This window comes from Ixodes scapularis, unplaced genomic scaffold, assembly GCF_016920785.2.
Source record: "Ixodes scapularis isolate PalLabHiFi unplaced genomic scaffold, ASM1692078v2 PGA_scaffold10__122_contigs__length_95168666, whole genome shotgun sequence".
NCBI classification, from domain to species: Eukaryota; Metazoa; Arthropoda; class Arachnida; order Ixodida; family Ixodidae; genus Ixodes; species Ixodes scapularis.
The window spans coordinates 6,748,470-6,772,215 of record NW_024609836.1 but is presented as its reverse complement, the minus strand read 5'-3'; the positions used below and the strand labels follow the sequence as shown (position 1 = coordinate 6,772,215).

The 23,746-nt window shown below is 46.5% G+C and overlaps 2 protein-coding genes across 2 annotated transcripts; both read right to left on the bottom strand.

Annotated features, from left to right (window-relative positions):
- Positions 1 to 4,023: 4,023 nt before the first annotated feature.
- On the bottom strand, positions 4,024 to 5,526 carry LOC115314181. The gene is made up of 2 exons (XM_029973245.3): positions 4,705 to 5,526; positions 4,024 to 4,620 (listed from the first exon to the last, which is right to left on the bottom strand). The coding sequence occupies exons 1-2, from the start codon at positions 5,524 to 5,526 to the stop codon at positions 4,450 to 4,452; spliced, it is 993 nt and encodes a 330-aa protein (XP_029829105.1). The 3' UTR covers positions 4,024 to 4,449.
- Positions 5,527 to 8,848: 3,322 nt separating this feature from the next.
- LOC115314182 lies at positions 8,849 to 10,821 on the bottom strand. The gene is made up of 2 exons (XM_029973246.2): positions 10,483 to 10,821; positions 8,849 to 9,700 (listed from the first exon to the last, which is right to left on the bottom strand). The coding sequence occupies exon 2, from the start codon at positions 9,556 to 9,558 to the stop codon at positions 9,106 to 9,108; it is 453 nt and encodes a 150-aa protein (XP_029829106.2). The 5' UTR covers positions 9,559 to 9,700; positions 10,483 to 10,821; the 3' UTR covers positions 8,849 to 9,105.
- Between the last annotated feature and the right edge of the window lie 12,925 nt (positions 10,822 to 23,746).

The window sequence follows — 23,746 nt, the reverse complement described above, 5'->3', positions numbered from 1 at the left end:
TTCTACACATTGATAGCGGTTTTCAAAGTAACTTTTAATCATTTCAAGAGCGACACCGCGAGCACCTAACATGTATAACTTTTGAATTAACGTTACGTGATTTAGGCAATCGAATGCTTTCGAAAAATCTATAAACACTCCGAGTGTAACCAGTTTATTTTCAATATTGTTTAAAATTAATTCTTTTTGCTTTAACAGCGCGAGTTCAGTGGAGCGACCTTTTCTGAACCCGAACTGACAGGGCGTCAGGATTGAAAATTTGTCACAAAAACAGTATAATCGTTTATGTAAAGTTTTTTCTAGACCTTTCGAAAATATTGGTAATACGGAAATAGGCCTGTAATTTCCTAAGTTATTTTTATCTCCAGCTTTATGTAAAACTGAAACTTTTGCCACCTGCATTTTCTTAGGAAAAACCCCTGTTTGCAACGCTAGGTTAAAAATATGTGTCAAACACGGAACAATAGACCGTAGTACATGCTTAATAGGTTTAATTTGAAGCTGATAAAAATCACTGCTCCTGCTATTTTTTAAGTCTTGAAAACTGAGTATACTTCATCTTCATCAGTTGGATGAAGAAACAAACTGTCATGCACGCTGATCATATATTTGGAAGCATGCTCACTATGTGTACTATGAAGAAGTTCAACAAAATATTCATTAAATTTTTCTGCTAAAGCCACACCACTTATATCAATACCATCAATTTTAAGTGTTGTTATCTTATCTATATGCAATCCATTTTTCATTAAACTATTCAACTTTTTCCAAACCACATCGGACCGCATATCCCCATTAAACAAATTGTTGAAGTATGCTTGTTTAGCTTGTCTTAGGGCTTTAGTTACCGCGTTCCGTTGTTTTCGGAAGGCAGACAAAATGGCAACATCTTTGCTAAGTACAAATTTATGATAAAGAACATTTTTCTTTTTTTATCATGTTTAATACCCGAGACGTAACCCAAGGTTTACGGGATTTTTTGTGAACTTTATGCAATTGATATGGAAAGCAACGATCATATATTATACTAAATTTTTCTAAAAAAAAGTTGAAGGCTTCATTTGCCGACACGCAAGATAGAACCACTCCCCAGTCCTCAGAGTTCACTTGTTGTTCAAATTTTACGAGGTTTTTGCGCTTACATTTCTAAAATAGACATCTTGTGAACTAATTTCTTTTCTCTTAAAGCCTATGTCAGCAAGCATAAAAATTGGCAGATGGTCACTAATGGTTTCTCCCACTACTCCCGAGATTACATCGGACTCGCACACATTTGTTAAGAAAAGATCGAGCAATGTTTCGTGATTAGGTGTAATACGAGTAGGCTGAACAATAACATTAAGCAAACCGTAAGATTGAAATAAAGAAAGGAACTCTAGTTGACGTGGTGAAGACGTAAGCATATCTATGTTGAAATCGCCACCACAGAAAACCATATACTCATTTTCACAAATAAACCTCAAAAACAAATCAATATATTCAAGAAAAGCAGTAATATTTCCACTTGGCGGCCGATAAACAACACAAAATACAGATTTATGGTGTTGTAACGTCAGCATCTCGTAGTCATTTGTGATAATCGTAAACTCATCAATCATGACACACTCAAAACATTTTTTTACGTACATGCATACACCGCCACCTTGTTTAACATCACGACATAAATTGAAATGTTCATAATTTTCTAACGCGTCAACTTCATTCCTTGACCTATACCATGTTTCGGTCAACATAATTACATCGTACATAAAATCAAAACTCCCCAAAAAGATGTCTAGTTCCTCGATTTTATTTTTTACCGATTGTACATTAAGGTGAAACAGACTAAACGGTACATTATGTTTATGTTTAAAAATAAGCCCAACCTCAGGTGACGATAAATATGGCTTGTCATTCATGTTTAGAAACAAAAAAAAAAACAAATTTAGAGTAACCAACTGAAAGAGCAACGAAATTAGTCTAGTTTTGACAAGTCATCCTTCGTTGCTATTAGATACGACCGAGCCCCATCCTTCTCCCTTACGAACACCTTTCCATTCCTATACCAGACAAACTGATACCTCTTCGCCTTTGCCCATTCTTTCGTTTCCCAGAGAAGCGATTTTTCTTGCTGTGTCAGGTTTTCCGAGATATACGCCTCGCAAGTGGGCTCATTTTCGTCTTCTGCGCATGAGAAAGGAAGTAGCGGTGACGTCAGAACGCCGAGTCCTGATTGGCTGATCGCGACCCCCTATTGAGCGTCGTCTGCTCCTTTGCAACGTCGTCTGCTCGCAACATCGTCTGCGTCTGTCTTACCTTTCCTGCGACTTTCGGAGCGAACTCGACTTGGCCTTTAAGGGAGGGCAGACGAAATAACTCGAGCGGTACGTTGTTTTCGTCTAATAACTAGCAGACGCGCATCAAGCAGGGAAGTCAAAGGACTCACTGGCGAGGTGTCCCGGGGCGCCGAGGTTTGTTTGCTTAGTGTCCGCAAGTTCCCCCCCAAATACTTTTTACCTCCATTCGTGTGCGGCGAGACCCCTCACTCTTTAACGGCGCCGGCGGGTTGGCGCAGTTAACGTCGTCTGCTTTACGTCTGCTAGTCAAAGCGATGGCTGCTTTACCTTTCCTGCGTCTGTCGGAGATTCGCCGCTTTTTCACCGGCGAGAGTCACCGTTGCCTCGGGAAACAAGGAGATAACAAGAGGAAGAAATTGACCTCTTAATCTAAAATCGAGGTCGGCGATCAAAGTATAACACGGGAAGGGTTCACAAGGGTCGCGCGGGCATATTCCATTCAGCACGTCAGCCGGGCGTGGGTCGCCGAGTCGCGGAGTGCCTGCTAGGCCTAACTGCCCAGCTCGTTTGGTCGCGTTCGGTGGAATCGTCGCCGTTGGAGCTTTTCCCCGGTGTCTGTGGATCCAGCGTTCTTGTTCGTCGTGCTCTGTTTCAAGTAATTTTTACTTTTTTTTTGCTGCTTGAAGTCAGGACGCGTGAGAAGCTCACGTAGAAAAATAAACGTCCGTGGGTCGTCGCGACCGCGACGCTGTCGGCCATGCTGACTTGATCGTAAGAAGTGCGTAAGACAGCTTCAGAGCTGTCGTAGGATTTCGCCGTAACCTGCGCAAAACTTACGAAAATTTCGTTTCGTGAATACGAATTTGTTCTTAAGTTTTGTCTTACGCACATTTTCGGCGTAAGATCGCACTCCCGAAAGTCGCAGGAAACGTAAGACAGACGCAGACGACGTTGCGAGCAGACGACGTTGCAAAGAAGCAGACGACGCTCAGATAGGGGGGCTCGATCAGCCAATCAGGGCTCGGCGTTCTGACGTCACCGCTACCCCCTGCGCAAGGAGCAGACGAACTTGCCCTCCGCATAAACCTTGCTTCGAGCACGTTTCAGGTTTGCCCGCTTATCTAGCCACAGGTCTCGCGTTGCCTGGCTAGCAAATCGAACAATGATCCCGGGTGTTTTATCTGGACGTGAAGCAAGTCTGTGTGCTACAACAACTTGATCTAAGGTCAAGTCGGGAACATCAAGTTGCCCTGCCAGCTCATTTAGTTTGGCCATGAGGTCTTCATTTGCATTTGAGGGGATCCCGTGTATTTCTAAGTTTTGTTTGCGGTTCCTCCGTTCCAGGTCGTGAACTTTCTGCTTTAGTTGATCAATTTCTGCTCCGGCCCCTGATTTCTCCAAGTTTGTGACCCTTTTCTTCAAGTCTTTTATTTCCTCGTGCTGCTCACCCACACGTTTCAACACATCGTCATAATTCTCCGGCATATGCTGAAGGGAGTGTTCCATACCATCCACCGTTGCCTTCAAATTTAGGAGCGTGTCCAGCTTTGCATTCATAGCCACCAGCATGTTTGCCACATTCAGTTCGGTGCTTTGTGTTTGGTTTTGGCTAACCGCAATTGCAGCTGGAGGCACCGACGATTTAGCTGTCTGGACGTACGAGGTCAGATTACCCTCCCGTGCAGACTGAGATTCTAGCGAAGAAGTAGACGAACGTCGAGCGTGCAATTTGCAAGTGTTGCATACCTAGTGATCGAGACTCTCCTGTGGCATTGACTTAAGTAACGTTTTTGTAACTCCAGAGCACTTCCCAACGTGATAACAGTGCTCACACTCTGAGTATGTAATGGAAGAACTTTCAGATGCCACCGGTTTCTGACATGAGATTCAGTCACTCATTTTGAAAAAAAAAGATACTAAACGAGGAAGCAACACAAAGCAACACGGCAGCAGACCAGCGGAAGGCGAGCGGTCAAAAACGCGGTGAAGAGCCAGCGAAAACAGTGCTTACCTACAAAATCAGAAGCAGCGTGTCAGATTAAGTTGCCGAAGTAAAGCATTCCGCCGGTCTGCGATGAATCGCTCCGCCTCCCACGCTTTTGTAGAGCGCTGTACTGGACGCTTCATGGCACTGCCAGTCCTTTGGTCGACTGATAACAAGCCTATCAATCACTCACACGTAGTAGTAGTACTGAGCGCGTGCAGCGACGACAAAATGACACGGTAGCGATGCACTGGCCGGACGCGACGACGACAGGATGACACGGCAGCGATGCACTGGCCGAAATGTTCCAGCCGAAAACCCGTACAGCACGGCTTGCTCCCAAGTACCAACGATGTCGCCCTACAAAATCAGAAGCAGCGTGTCAGATTAAGTTGCCGAGGTAAAGCATTCCGCCGGTCTGCCTTGCTGGGAGGTTCCGCTCACAGGCGTCCCGGTGGAAGGACCAGCTCCCTTGATTGTCTCCTCCGCATCCGCCTCGTCCATGAGGTGGTCAGCGTTGGCCTGACCAGCTCCGGGGCCCGTTGCCGCAGCGTAGGTCTTGACGCAGTGGGCGGCGTCGTGACCAATCCGATGGCAGGACTGGCACTTCGGCACTCGGCAATCGCGGCGGATATGGCCGGTCCGCTCGCAGCGCAGGCAGAGTGGTGCCCTGCCCGGCGCCTCGACGAGCACCTGCCCTCCGGCAATACGCAGCTGATGCGGCAGTTTGTCCAACCCGAGCCCAGGGTTAAGCCGGATGACAGCCGTGCGCGTCATTGACCCGCAGTCCATGACTCCCTGCACCCGCCACTTCTCGGTTCCCATTTCGGTCACCGTGCCGTAAGGGGCCAGTGCGGCTTTCACCTCGTCGTCGGGGACGTGATACAGGAGCCAGTGGAGCTTGACGCGGATGTCGCGGTTGCCCGGGTCGACAACGATGCATCGTCGGCCCTTGACGACGAGGTCACCCGCTGCAAGGGTCTTCCGCTTACCCTCCGGTGACTTGAAAGTCACGGCCCAGACGTGATTCATCTGGAACGCCCCCAAGGCGAGAACCCCGGGGAGCAGTTCCAGGTGGCCCAGGGCGTCGCGGAAGTCCTCGACGCGGTACGGGCGCCCGCGGATGTCAGCGTGCAGAAACACGTTGTTCAACACCGCAGCTCCAGTAGGCAGGGGAGGCAGTATAATCTGATAGTCCGAAGTAGAAGCGTCATGCCTGTCACCGCGGCCCGGCTGGGCCGCTATCACCGCTCCGACGGAGCTCATGATTCACCAACCGATCGCCTACGCTGCCGGAAGAAGAATGAGCTACTAGGGCATCTGTGTTCTTGTGGATCTCTTTCCTTAGTAATAATTCAGCCGGTAAGTTGGAAAGTTTGCTGTCGATTTTTCTCTAGCAAAAGCACTCCCGGGTCGAAGTCGGGAAGCACCACGCTTTGGGGACATTCGCACCTAGTAAAGACATCGTACGCGTGCAAATTCAACTCGAAGTAGACACGTCGTGCTTGACGTTTGCGCGAGCGATGTCTTCAGCCACGAGAAGGGAGCGACGGCTCGGTGACGTCTTCGTGCAAATCGGCTTGGTAACCGGGCGTGTCGTACGGGATGAATACTAATTCTTTTGATCAGTCCCAAATTTCTCTTTTAACGGTAGACAGAATTCGCCGGTACCGCGAACGACAGTTTTGAAATAGAGGTCCCACGCCCGTCGTCCGCTACCATCGCCGTCCCCGCGAGTCCCACGATACGCGAAACGATGAACGCACAGAATGCTTCCGGTTGTGTGTGGAACTTTTTTTTTCAATCAACGTATTTACAGCTTTTTAGAAGCCACAAAAAATGGGTTTCATATTTTTTTCTATTTTTAATGTTGAGTGTCTGCCTTCAGTGACCCACGACTTTGATTAAATTTGGTGGTCGCATCGATACCTTAGAAAACGGCCCGTGACCGCGGAAAAGAGAGTGAGCAAGACTCGAACCGGCCAGTTCTTGATCGGCGGTTTTCGGGCGGAAAGAAACCGAATTTCGAGCCGCAAACTCTGTTCTGGGTAGTTGAGCTCTCATATGTCACGTACAACTAAAAACCTCGGCGAGCATAAATACCCTGTCAGTGTCCCTTTAAACGAGGTGGTGGCGGTCTTAGTACGTAAGACTAAAGGGATTCAGCGAAAGAAACCTCGAGATCCACAGAAACAAAAGGTTGCTGTACCATACATGCACAAAACCTCTCATAATTTAAAAAGAGCAGCCCAAAGGTACGATGTGCCTGTGGTGTTTTCGGCTCCTAAAAGAATGGCGAAATCTGCTCAAAGGTTCGCTCGATAGCGGATAACCTCAACAAAGACAAGTGCCAGAAACGCCACAGCCACCCTTATGTGCCGTGTTCAATTGGCGCGGTGTACAAAATCCCACTAACGTGTGGTAGAAGCTATGTGGGCCAAACTGGACGGTGCCTAAGCGATCGCCTTCTCGAGCATGATCGTTCACTAAAATCTACGGTGGGTGGTCATCTTCCCGTTCACTGCAATTCCTGCTCGTGTGCTCCGATTCTAAAAGGCACAACAATAATTGGACACTATCGAGACAAGACGACTCGCGAAATCTTGGAAGCACATTGCATCAACAGCCTGGGGGACTGCTGCGTCAGCCACTCATCAATGACACTACTAAACACTGAAACCTTGTTTTTAGATCGGACTATGGGGCAAAGACATTGCAGTTAGATGGTGTTGTGTCGCGTGTCACAAGCACTGCGTGCCCTGTGTGTCTTTCAGAAGGTTTTCTTCTTCTTTCTTTTGTGTATAAATTCAGTTGCGAGTCAGCGCTTGTGTGTCCTGCATGTTCCTTTTCTCTGTCCTTGTCTTTGTGTGCGCTGTTCTGTTCATCTTGTTGAAAGCATTTGCAAGAGTTCGACCAGATAACTCCATTCTGTTCACGTAGAGTTTCTCAATGGCGTTAGTGGAACGCTGTGTATTTAGTACCGAATTAAGCTTTCTCCACATTATATCTGTACGGTTAGTCCCCGTATTAAATAAATTATAGATAACAAGCCGTGAAGTTCCAGGTTTAATTTTCTGCTTCTCCATTCGAGATCGTTCATTTCACGTTTCAGTTTTTTTATTTCGCTTTTCCGATTCTGATTTTCGATCGTTTCCATACGTTTTTGAATGTTTTTTAGTTCACCATCGTGTCGGTTCACTTTTTTGAGCAGGTCATCATAGTCGTCTGATAGGTGTTTGACAGTTTTCTCGATATTATCGACCGTCTCTTTTATCGTCATGAGCGAGTCTAGTTTCGTGTTCATACTCGCAAGCAGGCTCGCCATGTCGACCTCAGATTTTTGCTTTCGATCTTTGGACGTCTGGGAGTTTTGCACATGCGGAGCATAGCCATGCCTGTTTAAAACTGTCATCTTTCGTTTTGAACGCTTTGGCACTGATCCCGGAACATGCACCTAGGTGGAACGAGTAATCGCACTCCGAGCAGTTCAGCACTTCTCCAGTTTCAGGCAATTCCTCAGAACACGAAGGACATTCATTTTCCATCTATTAAGACGCTAAAAAGAAACCGCGCACGTACTTGTGAGGAGAAAGAAGACAAAAATGGCAGCAGCAGCAGTGACAATGGTTAGGCTAAATACATGCACGTAAAAAAGCCGTAAACCAACCTGGCTCCGCTGTTTAAAAAAAATATACAACACCGTATTTATATTGATGAACCCGAGAGTTAGTGACCTCACCGACTCCCCCCCCATCCCCCCCCCCCCCCCCCCCCCCGTTTAAGCCACTGCTTCATGGTCCCTAAGTGACCTACACTAATCCCAGCTTTTCATTGAGTTGTGCCAGATGCCCTTCATTGGTTTGGTATGTGGAGCTCCCAAATAGACTTCTTGGTATTCAATACTGAATTTTACACTTGACTTTTTGCTAACTATATGGGAATGTTCGATTTCATTCAAGCCGAAATTCTACTATTCGCACACCCATAATATTTTTTCTTTCAACTCTCATGGAAAGCAAGAGTTGAAGGAATCCCCCGAACAGGCGCTGGTATTTCTTCTGCTCCAGCAGTGACCCTTTCAGATGATCTTTTGTTTTTTAAGCCTCGTTTTATTGCGCCCGAAGGAAAAATCCATCAATGTAACCCTGTTTGGCAGTCAATGAAATTCCCTTGGCAGTGGCAGTCAGACGTCATCTGATGGTGCATCAGATGACGTCTGACTGCCACTGCCAAGGGAATTTCATCAACAAGGGCAGCATTTATATAAGAGTAAAGCTATACGCACTCATAAATATTGCCAAATGCCTCGATAAAACAAAATGTTCGAGAAAAAAAAAGAAAAAGAAAAAAAGCGAGACCACCGGGGATCGAACCCGCGACAACTTGCGTACTAATCGGACACCTTAACCGCTATGATATGCCACCAGTTAGGAAACTCGATTTGACCTCAGATGACGTCTGATGGTCCATTACGTTCCACCAAGGCTGCTGACTGGCAGTCAGTGTCCTAAATTACGTAGCTTGATGGAATTTTCAATAGGGCACATAGTAGCTACAAGAGAGGCTTGAACTTATATTTGGGCAGTCAATGACTTAAAATTTATTAAAATAGTGCTATAAAAGCCACATGAAAGCATACAGAAGGCTAAGCATATTGACCAAAACATGAGACTTCACTTGGGACACGGGGGTTGGCAACAAGTGTTACGCTACAAAGCCAGATTTGTTTGACCTTAAAAGGGCCTTTTGTTCTTCAAGCACTACAAAGGGCCCTCGTAGCTGTCAGGGTCTGTGGTCTTGGTCTTTCTGTCGCTGAAAACAAGAGCAGCCACTTGAGCTCTTCATCTAGACCATTTGCCTCAAAAGTTGGTGTAGAGACTGCGCAATGGCGTCCCTGACGCTCTGCCCGTTGTCTGCCTCGGCATCTTTGGTGCACAACGGTTGCAGAATGATTTTGTTTTCCGTCGCCACGTCGCTGAGCCACTGGGGCTTGACACCGTCTTTGAAATGTTCGCACACAATGTTTAAAATGCAGCAGGCTCGCACAACAAGCCGGGCATTGTCCACCTCGCACTCTACCCTCTTCATAATGAAGCGGAATCGGGCCTTGACTCTTCCGAAGGCGTCCTTCATGACCAGGAGAGCAGACGACAGCTGTCGGTTGAAGCCTTCCTGTGAAGAGCCTTTCTTAACGTCCTTGCGTGGGTACGGCTTGAGCATGTAGGACGTTAAAGGGAATGCCTGATCACACAGGATCAGGGGCGGCACGGTGGTCCCGTTGACGGTGACCATAGACATCTGCAGCGTTGGTCCTTGCAGAGCAGCCGCCAAAGCCGACCTCCGGTACACATGTGCGTCGTGGCACCGCCCTGGTGTCCCGACGTTCACATACCGGAACCGGTAACGGTGGTCTACGAGGGCCAGTAAGATGATGCTGTACCTGTATATAAACATTACAAGGCATATATCAGCTCCATCGGTGTTGAATATATTATGCTGCGGTCATACAGTCCTAAAAACTGGAGATTAAAAAGGGAAGTAGACAGCACAGCACAATTCGTTTAAACTCCGCAGAACAGAGATGTACAAACCTTTTAAACGTAACATTAAAAGTGTAAGAGTGTGGCTATCACACAGTTACTGGCATCTCATATTCAGGAATAGCTATTTCATAACTTCCATGTCATCAAACACATGTGGCTTATATAACCATATTAAAATTGATAGGGAAAAATGTCTGGTCTCGTAATATTTTATTCAAATCGAAACGTTTGAAACAATTTGCCGTTCAAGTTCGTCTGCTTTTTGTGCACCTCGTGCGTTTGTTTGCCCCTGAAATGTGGCCCCGTTGGTTTGTTCCCCTCGACCAATGACGGCACGAGTTGGCTGCCTCATCATCGTAAATTTTCTAGGCGTTCTCTCCGTTGCCCTTTGCTTGGCGTGCCCCTCTGTATGTTTCAATGCCTGAAATACGCATTTTAGAACACTTGCTAGCAGTAACGAGTTTGCATCATTCAGTTTGGCCAGCTTCATTGAATTTGTTTACTGATAGGAATTCACACTCAATATTTATTATAGAAATTCTTTTTTTTTTGTTGCAATTATCAGTTTGAAAAAAGATGCCCGCCTTTCTAAAGGGTCAGGAGGTTCAACGTATATGTTATCAGTTCTAGCAGTTCATAGATGATCATAAACATTCTCCTTGAAGTAAATTTTACCTACCAGCCCCTGTAGTTGTGGTAGTCGCTCGCGCTGACTTTCGGTGGTGAGATGGGGAAGCGGCAACCATCCAGCGCCCTATGCCCCGAGGAAACTCCAGAGCAGCTTGGAACTCCCGGGTGTGGTCCGGAGGCTCGGCGGCGCTCACCATATTGAGCCAGTCTTGCTCGAGGATAGAGACAAAAACCCTGCAGAACTCCCTGTAGTTCTCGTTTGCGGTGGACCGTTCCAGGCCGAACAGGTTGGCGATGATGCGGTCTCCTGCGCTCGAGCACAACTTGTACAGCGCATCATCAACCCTCTTCTCCACTGGAATGGTGGAACGCATGGGGGTAACTTCGCGCTCCATCCCTAGTGAAAAAAAGTAATTTGTATGAGAAATTTCTTGTCTCCAATAAATACATATGAATCATAGAAAATCTATAAGAACATATAAGACCCATATAAGAACTATATGAGAATTATATAAGATATGAGAACAATATAAGAAACTTATAAGAAACTGCTCACAAGTTTCTTTAATGGTGCTTGTATGTTCCTATATATCATATATTGTTCTTATATAGCTATTATACTGTTCTTATATGTACTTATATATCTTGTGTGACTCATATGTGTTTATTGGACAAAGAAATTTCTCATACAAATGAGAATTTTTTATAGGGATGTGGGGCCAACAGACGTCCACCAGGTACCTAAACGTAACCGGCTTGACGCGGAAGGACTGCTTGAAGAAGTGCACCGGCATGTGGGGTAGAGTGTCCTCGAACGAGCGTTCGTTCCTCCTGAACGCTTGAATGCTTCGCGGAATGACACTTGGAGCTTCAACAGCAGCGAACATCAGGCCGTTGGTAAGGAGCCTTTTTTGAAGGCGGACCTTTCTGCACTGGCAGATCGTATGTCGGCCCTCAGCAGCGTCAAGGCACTCTGCTGTTGTGCGTACATACACGTCAGGAACGCGATCCGACGTTCCGGATCCATCGCAGTACGATCATTGTCGTCAGCAGGCTCCATCGCTACAGGGTCACGGTCTTCGCTTGAATTGATCGCAGACGTAAACGTGAACGGCGTATTCGAATCCGGCGAAGAACGAAAGAGCGCGAGGAACAACGGCGAGCAAGATGCACGGAGTTTCGAAAGCAGACGAGCCAAGCGCCAGAAGGGGTACGGCTACAGATTACTTGGGATTGCTGACGCCATCTCATAGTTGCCACAAAACACCTTGTCTCCGTCAAAACGTGTACTTAGTTTTCATCACCGTGTTTGAATTCTATGTTTTGAGAGTTCATTACATTTTATTTACTTAGTAAACAATAAAATAAACACTAGTCTGCCGGGTTAACAATAATACAAACACTACATTCATAGGTTAACAACAGACCAATATTGTGATAGACATCACCTAAATGACATTTGAGTTACCCGTCTGACACGACACGACTTAAATGTCATTTGAAAATCCTGAATGCCTATAGGGTAAATGATAATCAAGGTGCTCGTCTGGCAGGGGTATTAGAACTTTGTCCATGTTTTGTCCAGACCCGTGCGATGCTTCCCTTCCTTTTCAACTGTGACACGTGGTTTTGTTTACTATTGCTTATCATTTTCGTTTTAGGGGCGAAGATACTTAGGGTCTAGCCTTGTCCGTCCGGCGTCGATGCTCACATCGATTGGCATCCCATCTCTCTTCTTAAAAAAAAAGAAATATTTGCGCAGTCGACAGGATTCGAACCTGTGCAGGGAGACACCAATGAATTTCTAGTCCATCGCCTTAACCACTCGGCCACGACTGGGGGACGAGTAGGGGGCCCTGAGATGTGGTAGAAACTCAAGAGCTGGGGTTTCTGTCATGGATGAAACGTTGCATGTAGCCGCTCAACGTCTAAACAGGAGAGGGCGCTGCGGTCAAATGCGTATATAATCGCGTTAAGCTTTGCATGCATTGGCTCAACGTTTATAGACAAGAGGGCGCTGCGGTCGAATTCTCAAATCCGTATATAACCACGTTCCAGACCACACATTCTCTTTATGACATGAACCGTTGACTTAAGCGGTGGAGATGCGTTCCCACGGCTCCTAGAGGATCCAAGCTGATCAGCTAGAAGAACAACTAACTCTGCATTTCATTGACCATAAAACAGTAATAATGAAGTCGAAATGCAAGCCGGAACTCAGCACTACCCATGAGCAATAAAAAAATCAGCACCATTAGCACTATCTATGAACAATAAAATCAGTATCATCAGCACCACCAAAGCTTCGCCCCAATCATCATCATTCACCTCGTGGAGATGCGGTCATTTTTTTAATGGCCTGAGTGCTTACAATGTGGAAGATATGACGCAATTAAAGGTCATACCTGTTCACGAAAACCATATGTTTGTAGTTTTGTTAACAGACAATGAATTAGATGATCGAACCCTACTGAAAAAAACCATTTGAAATTCAAACGGGTAGCAAACTGGTCGCCCGTTTGAATCAAACCTGACGATCCGTTTGGACCAAACGTGATTATGGGATACGGGTACCCGTTTGGAAACGGTACCCGTTCGAAACGGTACCCGTTTGATACAGGTGCCCGTTTGATACGGGTGCCGTATGGTACGAGTACCCGTTCGACATGGCACGTGACCACACGTTTGAACGTGCCCTTCGAAATGGCAAATTATGCGCTAGCCCTAAATGGGTATCGTCTGGGAGGTTGGTTATCTTAAACATATTTAAGACATCCCGAAACTCATAAACGTATTTATAACATGGAGAAAACACGTAGAACAAATGCACTCGCGTAGGTGCTTGTAAGTGGACAGGAAAACCGACACAAAAGATTGTTTTCAATTCTCCTCGAAGTTTATTACCTCTTCTGTAGACAAGTACAAACGTGCAAGCGATCTGTGAACACTATACAGGTAGACTTTCGGGGAAATTATTCTCCTGGCTGCCGCGCGAATAGGCGCTGCATAATTTTTTAGATAATTTAGAAGAGTACGCGTAGAAGAACGGTCAATCGTTGCCAACACGTAGGTTGCAGTGCACTTACCATAACAATAGCGGACTTGAAAGAGGTAATCCGTGATATTTGTCGACACGGTCAAAGCAGGACAACCACACAAACACAAACGAGAGGGAACGGCTCCTTGGAAGTTTCAACACGATGCGGCGCACAAGCTGTCATTTGCCGAACCCAACCAAACCGCGAGAATTCGCGACTTCTTTGAAGAATCGCTGGTTGCCGACATACACGTGGGTCTTTTCGAACACTGATAGCTTTGATGCACATCCAATACGTTGTCGAGAGACATCCCAATAAGACCGCAGGGTTAGGCGACAGATTGAAGCAGGTAGGACGAGCGAACTTCGAGCAGCAACTGACAGCAAGCAGACAAAGAAAAAAGCGGCTGCAAGGCGCGCCCTTCCGGATCTCGATGCTTATCAGCGTGTAGCTCGCGCGCTGCTGTGGGTCACGTGACAGGGGTGACAAGAGAGGAGGGAGGGGGCGAGGTCAAGGCGCTGGGACCACCGGGACAGCCCCTCTCCCTCTCTCCAGGCATTCCAGGGAGATGCGTTTTTGTAGTCCCGAAGAACAAACGCGCGCGCGCGCGCGCGCTCGAACTTTGGAAATGGCGGCGGGGCCGCCAGTAGCTCGGCTTGCGCCCGAGCGAAGAAAGAACCCAGCGCAAGCTCGTAGTTTGAGTGCTGCAACGGCGGGCGTGCTCTCGCAATGCTCGATGTTCTTGCAGCCGCGTGTACGCGTGCTACCTTCGCTGCGTCTTGAATTAAAGTGAAACGGAGTCTAGACGTACATTCTTTCACGCGGTCGATCGCGTCTTCTGCGAGAGAGATTCGAGCTGAATAAGTAAATTGAGGCAACAAAGATGGACAAAGTATTAAAGGTCTGTCAAAAATATCGGCTCACCAACGTCGCGCGTTTACGTAAAAAAAAAAAAAAAAGGTGTTAGTTTTAGTTGCAGTATAATCGAAAATCAGCGCAATTGAAATATAAATATAATTACTTGCATTACGCGGACGATCTGAAACCGATGAACCGGCGCTCCCAGCCTTCCGGAAAACATTGGCTGCCACGGCTGAAACGCTAGGCGTGCCCACGCCGCCGATCTGTACGTTCAATATCAAACGGGCTCCGGAGAGCCGTTTGATTAAACTGGTGCAGTTTGCAACATGGTCGCCGGTTTGAGCAAACGTGCGACAACTTTGCCCAAACGAGTCGCCCATTTGCCCAGACGAGCGACCCGTTTGCCAAATAGGTGACCGTTATGGCTCATACGGGGGACCCCTTTGAGCCATACGAGCGACCCCTTTGACAAACTGGCGACCAGTATGGTTAAACGGTTACCGGTATGGACCCGTTTATTTTCATATGGGCGCCAAATGGTTTTTTTCAGTAGGGAACGCTTTACTAAAATCAATAAATATTCCAAGGGTAATTTTTTTCTGCTCAATGTCGCCCAAAATATATTCTTCTTGCTCCAGAAAAGCAAGCTGGGTAGACCGGCCTTTACGGAAACCAAACGGCGAAGGATCGGTTATACTATGCTTATCTGAAGACTTCACCATACGTGAAAGCAATATTTTTTTAAGCCTTTCGAAAACACCGGTAATATAGATATAGGTCTGTAGTTTGTCATGTCGTTCTTGTCACCCTTTTTATACAATACGCTGACCTTAGTTGGCTGCTTAATTTTTGGAAACACCCCGAGCGGCAAGCAGAGATTAAAAATGAATGTCAGACAGGGTGATATGATGTCTATTACATGTTTTATCGGACCTATCTGCTTATCATCAGCGTCACAGCTTGTACTATATTTAAATCAACAAAATATTTAAAAGACAGAAATAAGACAAAAAATTATAAAAGGCAAAAAGACAAACACTGATGGATATTCTGCCGGAGGAATTAACGCCCCAGACTCATGGCTAAGACAAATTAAGCCGTCGTCATTCATATTAACAGTCTTCCAGAAGTGTTTTGGGGTCATTTAACAATAGACTCGGTAAAGTGTTCTTAAATTTTTTTTTTTGACGTCAGATACAGCTTGGGAATATCCAACCTTAGCCGCAAATTATGCTTGCCACCGATCAATCGTGTTACGTAATTTAGCTAAACGAAAAAGTCGCTGTTTTTTTATTGGAAAGACGTCTTAGGGTGTTAGTATACCAAGGTGCTTTAGCATCAGATTGAATGCACCTGACGGGTACATGCGCATCATTCAGTTCGTTGACTTTTAAACAAAAGAATCTCTAATTTTCCTGCACGCTTCGTTGATCGAATTCTGACAGATATATGTCCAGATAGCTGCACAGGTTTTGGTTAATAATATCAAAATTGGCTTTATTGTAGTCAGAAATAAGCTTACTTTTTTAATATTGATTGGGGGAGCAACTTTGAGATCAAAATTTAACAACGAGTGATTACTTAAGCCTGGAAGATACGTAAGGGAAGATAGAAGGTCAGGGTGTGTCGACAGAATTAAATCACGTGTATTCGCTGGGAACGCGACAGCACAGCACATGACAAAACAGCACGCGACAGAACAGCACGGTCAAAACAGCACGCGTCAAAACAGCACAGCGTCAAAACAGCACGGCGACAAAACAGCACGCGTCAAAAGAGCACGCGACAAAAGAGCACAGCGTGAAAACGGCACAGCGACTGAAGAGCACGTGTCAAAACAGCACGGCGACAAAACAGCACGCATTTAGCAACTTCGAGCGCACTCTTCACCTCTCTGCGCGAATACTTTCGAACCTCCTTGACCCTTTCATTTACTGTGGCTAGGTTGTAAAGAATGGGAGCCTATTACTATCACTACTTAACTACGCTGATCTCTGAAGAGATTGGGTAGTTAGAGGTGATATCTTCGTGGCGACGTTAGCCGCGTTGTTTTTTTTTTTTTTTTTTTTTTTTTTTTTTTTTTTAGAATTAGCGAAAGAGGAAAAGTTATTGGGAAAAAGAAATCCATAAGTTCAAATTCTGAACCGTCTGGTTTGCATCGGTCCGGTGAGGTTCCGTAGTATACTCGCTGTTTCGTAATTACCACCAAAACGGAAAACAACCCCCCCCCCCCCCCCCAAAAAAAAAAAAAAAAAAAGAAAATAGAAAAGTGGGAGATGTGTTGATTGCAGGTGCGTTGGTAGAACCGGTAAGATAAGGGACTTTAATGTTGAGCGTATTCAAGGTGGACCATGGGCACTGATTCTGCAGGGTTCATTCGCCGTGAATAAAATGTCCCCGAAACACGCGGCTGCAGCTTGCAGGCGAGAAGTTACTTTGAGTTAAATTCACAGATTATTGCCGCCGAAGGCAGCGATCGAGTGAAAACCGGTGAAGCAGAAACATGCCACAGCCTCAATGCAGCATGGGCTGAGCGCACCGTTGCCGCATACGCTTTGTGTTTCTCTTTTCTTTTAACTAACGACAGCAAATTGCCGTGCGAATGATTCATTTACTGTAGACGACTTCACCAGCAAACTTGTGCGCCAAAATTAGCGGAACTGCTCGAGAAATAACCAGAATAAGCACCAGCGGAGGCTTCGGTACAGCCCAGAAAGCCTTCACGTGCCTCCATATCGAGTATACTCCCCGCTCCGAACTTGCTCCCAACAGAACGGATTCGACAAATTGGCCGTCGACGTGCTGGCTTTCGACGAATCGGCCGAGACCCCTCATTCCTTTACAGTACCTACTTTGAAACATGTATTTTTTAACTCCATATGCTATATTTAGGGTTCAGCGTTTTCGGCTAAAACCGCATAAAACCGGTAAAGGTACGCCGAATTAATTTGTCCAAAATCGGTTTGAACTGAAAAAGGTTATTATTTTCTACGGCGTTCGGAGGGGTGGGTGAGGGGGATGTGACTTCTTAAAGACCGTATGATCACTTCCTTTCGCAGCTTTCAGCTTGTCTCCGAGATCAGTTTAACTCTCAGCAAAAGCTCCGGAGGCGCAGGGGTCTTCAGGGCGAAATCTTTTCACCTGAGTTTTGTGTGCCGAATTCTTTTTTCAAAGAAGAGAGTTTATTCGTGAACTGAACAATTAAAATCAAGGGCCTCCGTAAATGCCTCAGATTTTATAACACTCCTAGCTTCCATCTACTAGAGGAGGGCATAAATATGATTGTTTTATTGTCGTTTCTGTGGTCGGCGCAAATTTACCACCTCTCGCAGTCGTGAAAATTGGGGAAAAAACGCACTGAGTACAATGCTTGCAAATTTCTGCATTTTGATATTTGCCTCTCCGACCGAAGTGGTAGTCCTTTATACAAATATGAGCATACGACGATAATGTCAAATCACGACAGGGCGTAGGTGCGTCTTGCGCCCTGTCGTGATTGTGCGTCGGCTGCAAGTGAGTCGGCTGCCACAGACAGCAACAAAGAACAAAACCAGTACCTGGTTTACTTACTATATATCTTAAATAAACGCTTTTAAATATTGAATTTTCGCAAGTATTCTGATTTTCGTCAATAAACCGAAAAGGACCGAGAAGTTTATGAGTCTACAAATATTCACCGCAATAAGCCGAAAACTTATGTTTGGAATAAAACAGAAAAAAAGTTCGCCTAATTTCAAAACAATAGAAACCGAAAACGTCAAACCCTAGCTATATTGTCAATATCCTGTTTTGACACTGAGCTTTTTTGTCGCGGTGCTGTTTTGACGCTGTGACCTTTTGACGCTGTGCTCTTTTGTCGCTGCGCTGTTTCGACGCTGTGCTGTTTTAACGCCGTGCTTTTTTGGCATGTGCTCTTCTGTCGCTGTGCCGTTTTGACGCTGTGCTGTTTTGTAGCGTGCTATTTTGACGCGTGCTGTTTTGTCGCGGTGCTGTTTTGACGCTGTGCTGTTTTGACGCGTGCTGTTTGGACCGTGCTGTTTTGTCGCGTGCTGTTTTGTCGTGTGCTGTTCTGTCATGGTGCCGTATTCGCTGTGTCACTGGCATACCTTGTTGCTTTCGTAACCAGCTGTGTCAAATTAAAACACGCACGCAGATCCAAAAAACTGTTGACCGAGTTGAAACAGGTTGAAAAGAAGGTGGGTCAGACCATATGATATTTGGAAAATTACAGTCTCCCAATAAAAAATAGGAGAACTGGGATACTGACAAACAATAGAATTCATAACGTCATGCAAATCATTAATAAATGTCAGTGCGCTGTTTGGGGGGCGGTAGCAGTCATCCAGTAAAATCCTTGTTTTTTAATGTGATACAAGCCCAAACCATTTCTAGATCGGAAACAACATCCACGCAAAATGGAGGTATGCTTTGTGATACGGCTATGAGTGTGCCATTCCCATGTCTACCGTCTCTGTCAAAACGATATACATTATATGTTTTATCTCCTTGGAAAACTTCAGAGCTGCAGACATGTCTGCCGAGCAATGTTTCCTTAAGAAAGATTAGGTCTGAGTTCGTTGAGCTAACAACAGAATTAAGCTGATCTCGTTTATTCATAAGACTTCTTATGTTAGTAAACGTAACTGAAACCGACGAAAAAAAAGCATGTTCGCCACTGCTACTTGCACGTAGCTATGACGTTGCTGACAGTGTCTGTGAATTAGAAGATGTCGTTGCCTGATTTTTACGAGCACGGGTGAAATAGGCTTGTTCATTTGAACATACTCGGCCATGGTCCCACGAAATAGTTTTAGAAAAAGCCAGTCTTCCGCGTGTTCGTTTACGTAGCCTGTCACCGGCCCTACCTCTTCGGGACTGGGAAGTGCTAGCAAAATCATCTTGTGCCTCGTTCACGTCATCAATCCCAGAGCCCGTAAGCTTACACCTTCGACAATTTTCGTCACCCCACACATACACATCCTGATTAATAACCAACTTATCATACTTAAGATATACTTTATCTTCGGGTTTTCTTTTATCTTTAACAGCTGCCCAAAACTGTTTCCGGATGTTCTGAATTCTCAGCGAAACATCTTCTGATATTGAAACTTTCGTTCCCTTAAATTTTCTTGTGTTTCTTCGTAGCTCCATTTTTTGTTAAAGCCAAACAAACGCAAAATTACCGGGCGTGTTTTGTTTGGTGTCTTTTTACTCAAACGATGGGTACCTTGATGCCCAGCTTCTCCTAAAATATTCCTGTCAAGACAAACTCCTGGAGAGAATTTGGCGTTTCCGTTTCACGTTCAATGACTCCATATACAATCAAATTATTCCGTCGACTGCGGTTTTCGAGATCATCTACTTATTTTTCTCATTAGCGTTGCAACCTGATGATTTAGAATGTTCTCTGCATGCTCACAATCATCCACTCTTTCTACTGTACGCGAAAACGACGCCAGCTTCCCTTTTATAGAAGTCAATCTTTGATCTGTTTCCGATACGTGTGAGTTTAATTTTTCTTGAATTGACTTTAGTTCTTTTGAGTTTTCTTTTTGACTTTCACCGATTTGTGCCAGCTGCTTGTTGATAGTTGGACCAGGATTCATATCAACATCCCCGCTCAAAAGAAGAATAAGAAAACAAAACGAGTCAAAACAACCCGCTATACAGTTACACAAAACGCCTCGGCAAGGCAGCAAAATCAAACATAAACAATCACTTTTCATTTCTTTAGTAGAAAGCTTTCTACTAACCTGGACGAAAAAAGCGAAGAAATTGAGCCGTGGCTGCATCGTTCGGCTGCTGCCTTGCCCACTGACGAAAAAAGCCTGAGGGGCGTTGCTCGCTAGTCCTGTTGATGTCGATGATGTCGCTTGGGTGTTGCATCGAAGAGGATAAAGTTCGAAAAACCGAGCGATGCTTCCGTTTTGTACCGCTGAGTCACCAGCGTCGAACGTTGTCATCGGTGCTGGTTGGTGGCACTTGACACAGCAGGAATCACCCGCGCTGCCGACGTCTCCAAAAGAAACCGGGTCGATGCACTTGACGCAGCAGGAATCATCCGCGCTGCCGACATCTCCGAAAGAAACCGGGTCGATGCACTTGACGCAGCAGGAATCATCCGCGCTGCCGACATCTCCGAAAGAAACCGGGTCGATGCACTTGACGCAGCAGGAATCATCCGCGCTGCCGACATCACTGAACGAAACCGGGTCGATGCACTAGGCAAGAACCTGGAAGAAAAAAGCGAAGAAATTGAGCCGGGCTGCATCGTTCGGCTGCAGCCTTGCCCACTGATGAAAAAAGCCTGAGGGGCGTTGCTCGCTGGTCCTGTTGATGTCGATGATGTCGCTTGCCCACTTATGGTCCCTTCTAGTATGCAGAAACCATTCCGCGACCTCCTCATCTTCACGTGCCATCCCTCCGTATCCAGGCTTTGCAAACTAATCATGGACGCCACTTCCCACCTCGCAGACTCTAAAGTAGTTTCTAAAGCACCCGCCCTAACTTACTGTCGTCAGCCACACTTATGGTCCCTTCCAGTATGCAGAAACCAGTCCGCAACCTCCTCATCTTCACGTTCCATCCCTCCGTATCCAGGCTCGGCAAACTAATCATGGACGCCACTTCCCACCTCGCAGACTCTAAAGTAGTTTCTAAAGCACCCGCCCTAACTTACTGTCGTCAGCCACACTTATGGTCCCTTCCAGTATGCAGAAACCAGTCCGCAACCTCCTCATCTTCACGTTCCATCCCTCCATATCCAGGCTCGGAAAACTAATCATGGACGCCACTTCACACCTCGCAGACTCTAAAGTAGTTTCTAAAGCACCCGCCCTAACTTACTGTCGTCAGCCACACTTATGGTCCCTTCCAGTATGCAGAAACCAGTCCGCAACCTCCTCATCTTCACGTTCCATCCCTCCGTACCCAGGCTCGGCAAACTAATCATGGACGCCACTTCCCACCTCGCAGACTCTAAAGTAGTTTCTAAAGCACCCGCCCTAACTTACTGTCGTCAGCCACACTTATGGTCCCTTCCAGTATGCAGAAACCAGTCCGCAACCTCCTCATCTTCACGTTCCATCCCTCCATATCCAGGCTCGGAAAACTAATCATGGACGCCACTTCCCACCTCGCAGACTCTAAAGTAGTTTCTAAAGCACCCGCCCTAACTTACCGTCGTCAGCCACACTTATGGTCCCTTCCAGTATGCAGAAACCAGTCCGCAACCTCCTCATCTTCACGTTCCATCCCTCCATATCCAGGCTCGGAAAACTAATCATGGACGCCACTTCACACCTCGCAGACTCTAAAGTAGTTTCTAAAGCACCCGCCCTAACTTACCGTCGTCAGCCACACTTATGGTCCCTTCTAGTATGCAGAAACCCGTCCGCAACCTCCTCATCTTCACGTTCCATCCCTCCATATCCAGGCTCGGAAAACTAATCATGGACGCCACTTCCCACCTCGCAGACTCTAAAGTAGTTTCTAAAGCACCCGCCCTAACTTACCGTCGTCAGCCACACTTATGGTCCCTTCTAGTATGCAGAAACCAGTCCGCAACCTCCTCATCTTCACGTTCCATCCCTCCATATCCAGGCTCGGAAAACTAATTATGGACGCCACTTCCCACCTCGCAGACTCTAAAGTAGTTTCTAAAGCACCCGCCCTAACTTACCGTCGTCAGCCACACTTATGGTCCCTTCTAGTATGCAGAAACCAGTCCGCAACCTCCTCATCTTCACGTTCCATCCCTCCATATCCAGGCTCGGAAAACTAATCATGGACGCCACTTCACACCTCGCAGACTCTAAAGTAGTTTCTAAAGCACCCGCCCTAACTTACCGTCGTCAGCCACACTTATGGTCCCTTCTAGTATGCAGAAACCAGTCCGCAACCTCCTCATCTTCACGTTCCATCCCTCCATATCCAGGCTCGGAAAACTAATCATGGACGCCACTTCCCACCTCGCAGACTCTAAAGTAGTTTCTAAAGCACCCGCCCTAACTAACCGTCGTCAGCCACACTTATGGTCCCTTCTAGTATGCAGAAACCAGTCCGCAACCTCCTCATCTTCACGTTCCATCCCTCCATATCCAGGCTCGGAAAACTAATCATGGACGCCACTTCCCACCTCGCAGACTCTAAAGTAGTTTCTAAAGCACCCGCCCTAACTTACCGTCGTCAGCCACACTTATGGTCCCTTCTAGTATGCAGAAACCAGTCCGCAACCTCCTCATCTTCACGTTCCATCCCTCCATATCCAGGCTCGGAAAACTAATCATGGACGCCACTTCCCACCTCGCAGACTCTAAAGTAGTTTCTAAAGCACCCGCCCTAACTTACCGTCGTCAGCCACACTTATGGTCCCTTCTAGTATGCAGAAACCAGTCCGCAACCTCCTCATCTTCACGTTCCATCCCTCCATATCCAGGCTCGGAAAACTAATCATGGACGCCACTTCACACCTCGCAGACTCTAAAGTAGTTTCTAAAGCACCCGCCCTAACTTACCGTCGTCAGCCACACTTATGGTCCCTTCTAGTATGCAGAAACCAGTCCGCAACCTCCTCATCTTCACGTTCCATCCCTCCATATCCAGGCTCGGAAAACTAATCATGGACGCCACTTCCCACCTCGCAGACTCTAAAGTAGTTTCTAAAGCACCCGCCCTAACTTACCGTTGTCAGCCACACTTATGGTCCCTTCTAGTATGCAGAAACCAGTCCGCAACCTCCTCATCTTCACGTTCCATCCCTCCATATCCAGGCTCGGAAAACTAACCATGGACGCCACTTCACACCTCGCAGACTCTAAAGTAGTTTCTAAAGCACCCGCCCTAACTTACCGTCGTCAGCCACACTTATGGTCCCTTCTAGTATGCAGAAACCAGTCCGCAACCTCCTCATCTTCACGTTCCATCCCTCCATATCCAGGCTCGGAAAACTAATCATGGACGCCACTTCCCACCTCGCAGACTCTAAAGTAGTTTCTAAAGCACCCGCCCTAACTTACCGTCGTCAGCCACACTTATGGTCCCTTCTAGTATGCAGAAACCAGTCCGCAACCTCCTCATCTTCACGTTCCATCCCTCCATATCCAGGCTCGGAAAACTAATCATGGACGCCACTTCCCACCTCGCAGACTCTAAAGTAGTTTCTAAAGCACCCGCCCTAACTTACTGTCGTCAGCCACACTTATGGTCCCTTCCAGTATGCAGAAACCAGTCCGCAACCTCCTCATCTTCACGTTCCATCCCTCCATATCCAGGCTCGGAAAACTAATCATGGACGCCACTTCACACCTCGCAGACTCTAAAGTAGTTTCTAAAGCACCCGCCCTAACTTACTGTCGTCAGCCACACTTATGGTCCCTTCCAGTATGCAGAAACCAGTCCGCAACCTCCTCATCT

Bases quoted from the DNA above. Each gene is read 5' to 3' on its own strand.
- LOC115314181 (XM_029973245.3), bottom strand. From the start codon at position 5,526: ATGAGCTCCGTCGGAGCGGTGATAGCGGCCCAGCCGGGCCGCGGTGAC. The intron at 4,621-4,704 runs GTGAGCGGAACC...CTGATTTTGTAG, and splicing joins GTCCTTCCACCGGGACGCCT to GGCGACATCGTTGGTACTTG.
- LOC115314182 (XM_029973246.2), bottom strand. From the start codon at position 9,558: ATGTCTATGGTCACCGTCAACGGGACCACCGTGCCGCCCCTGATCCTG.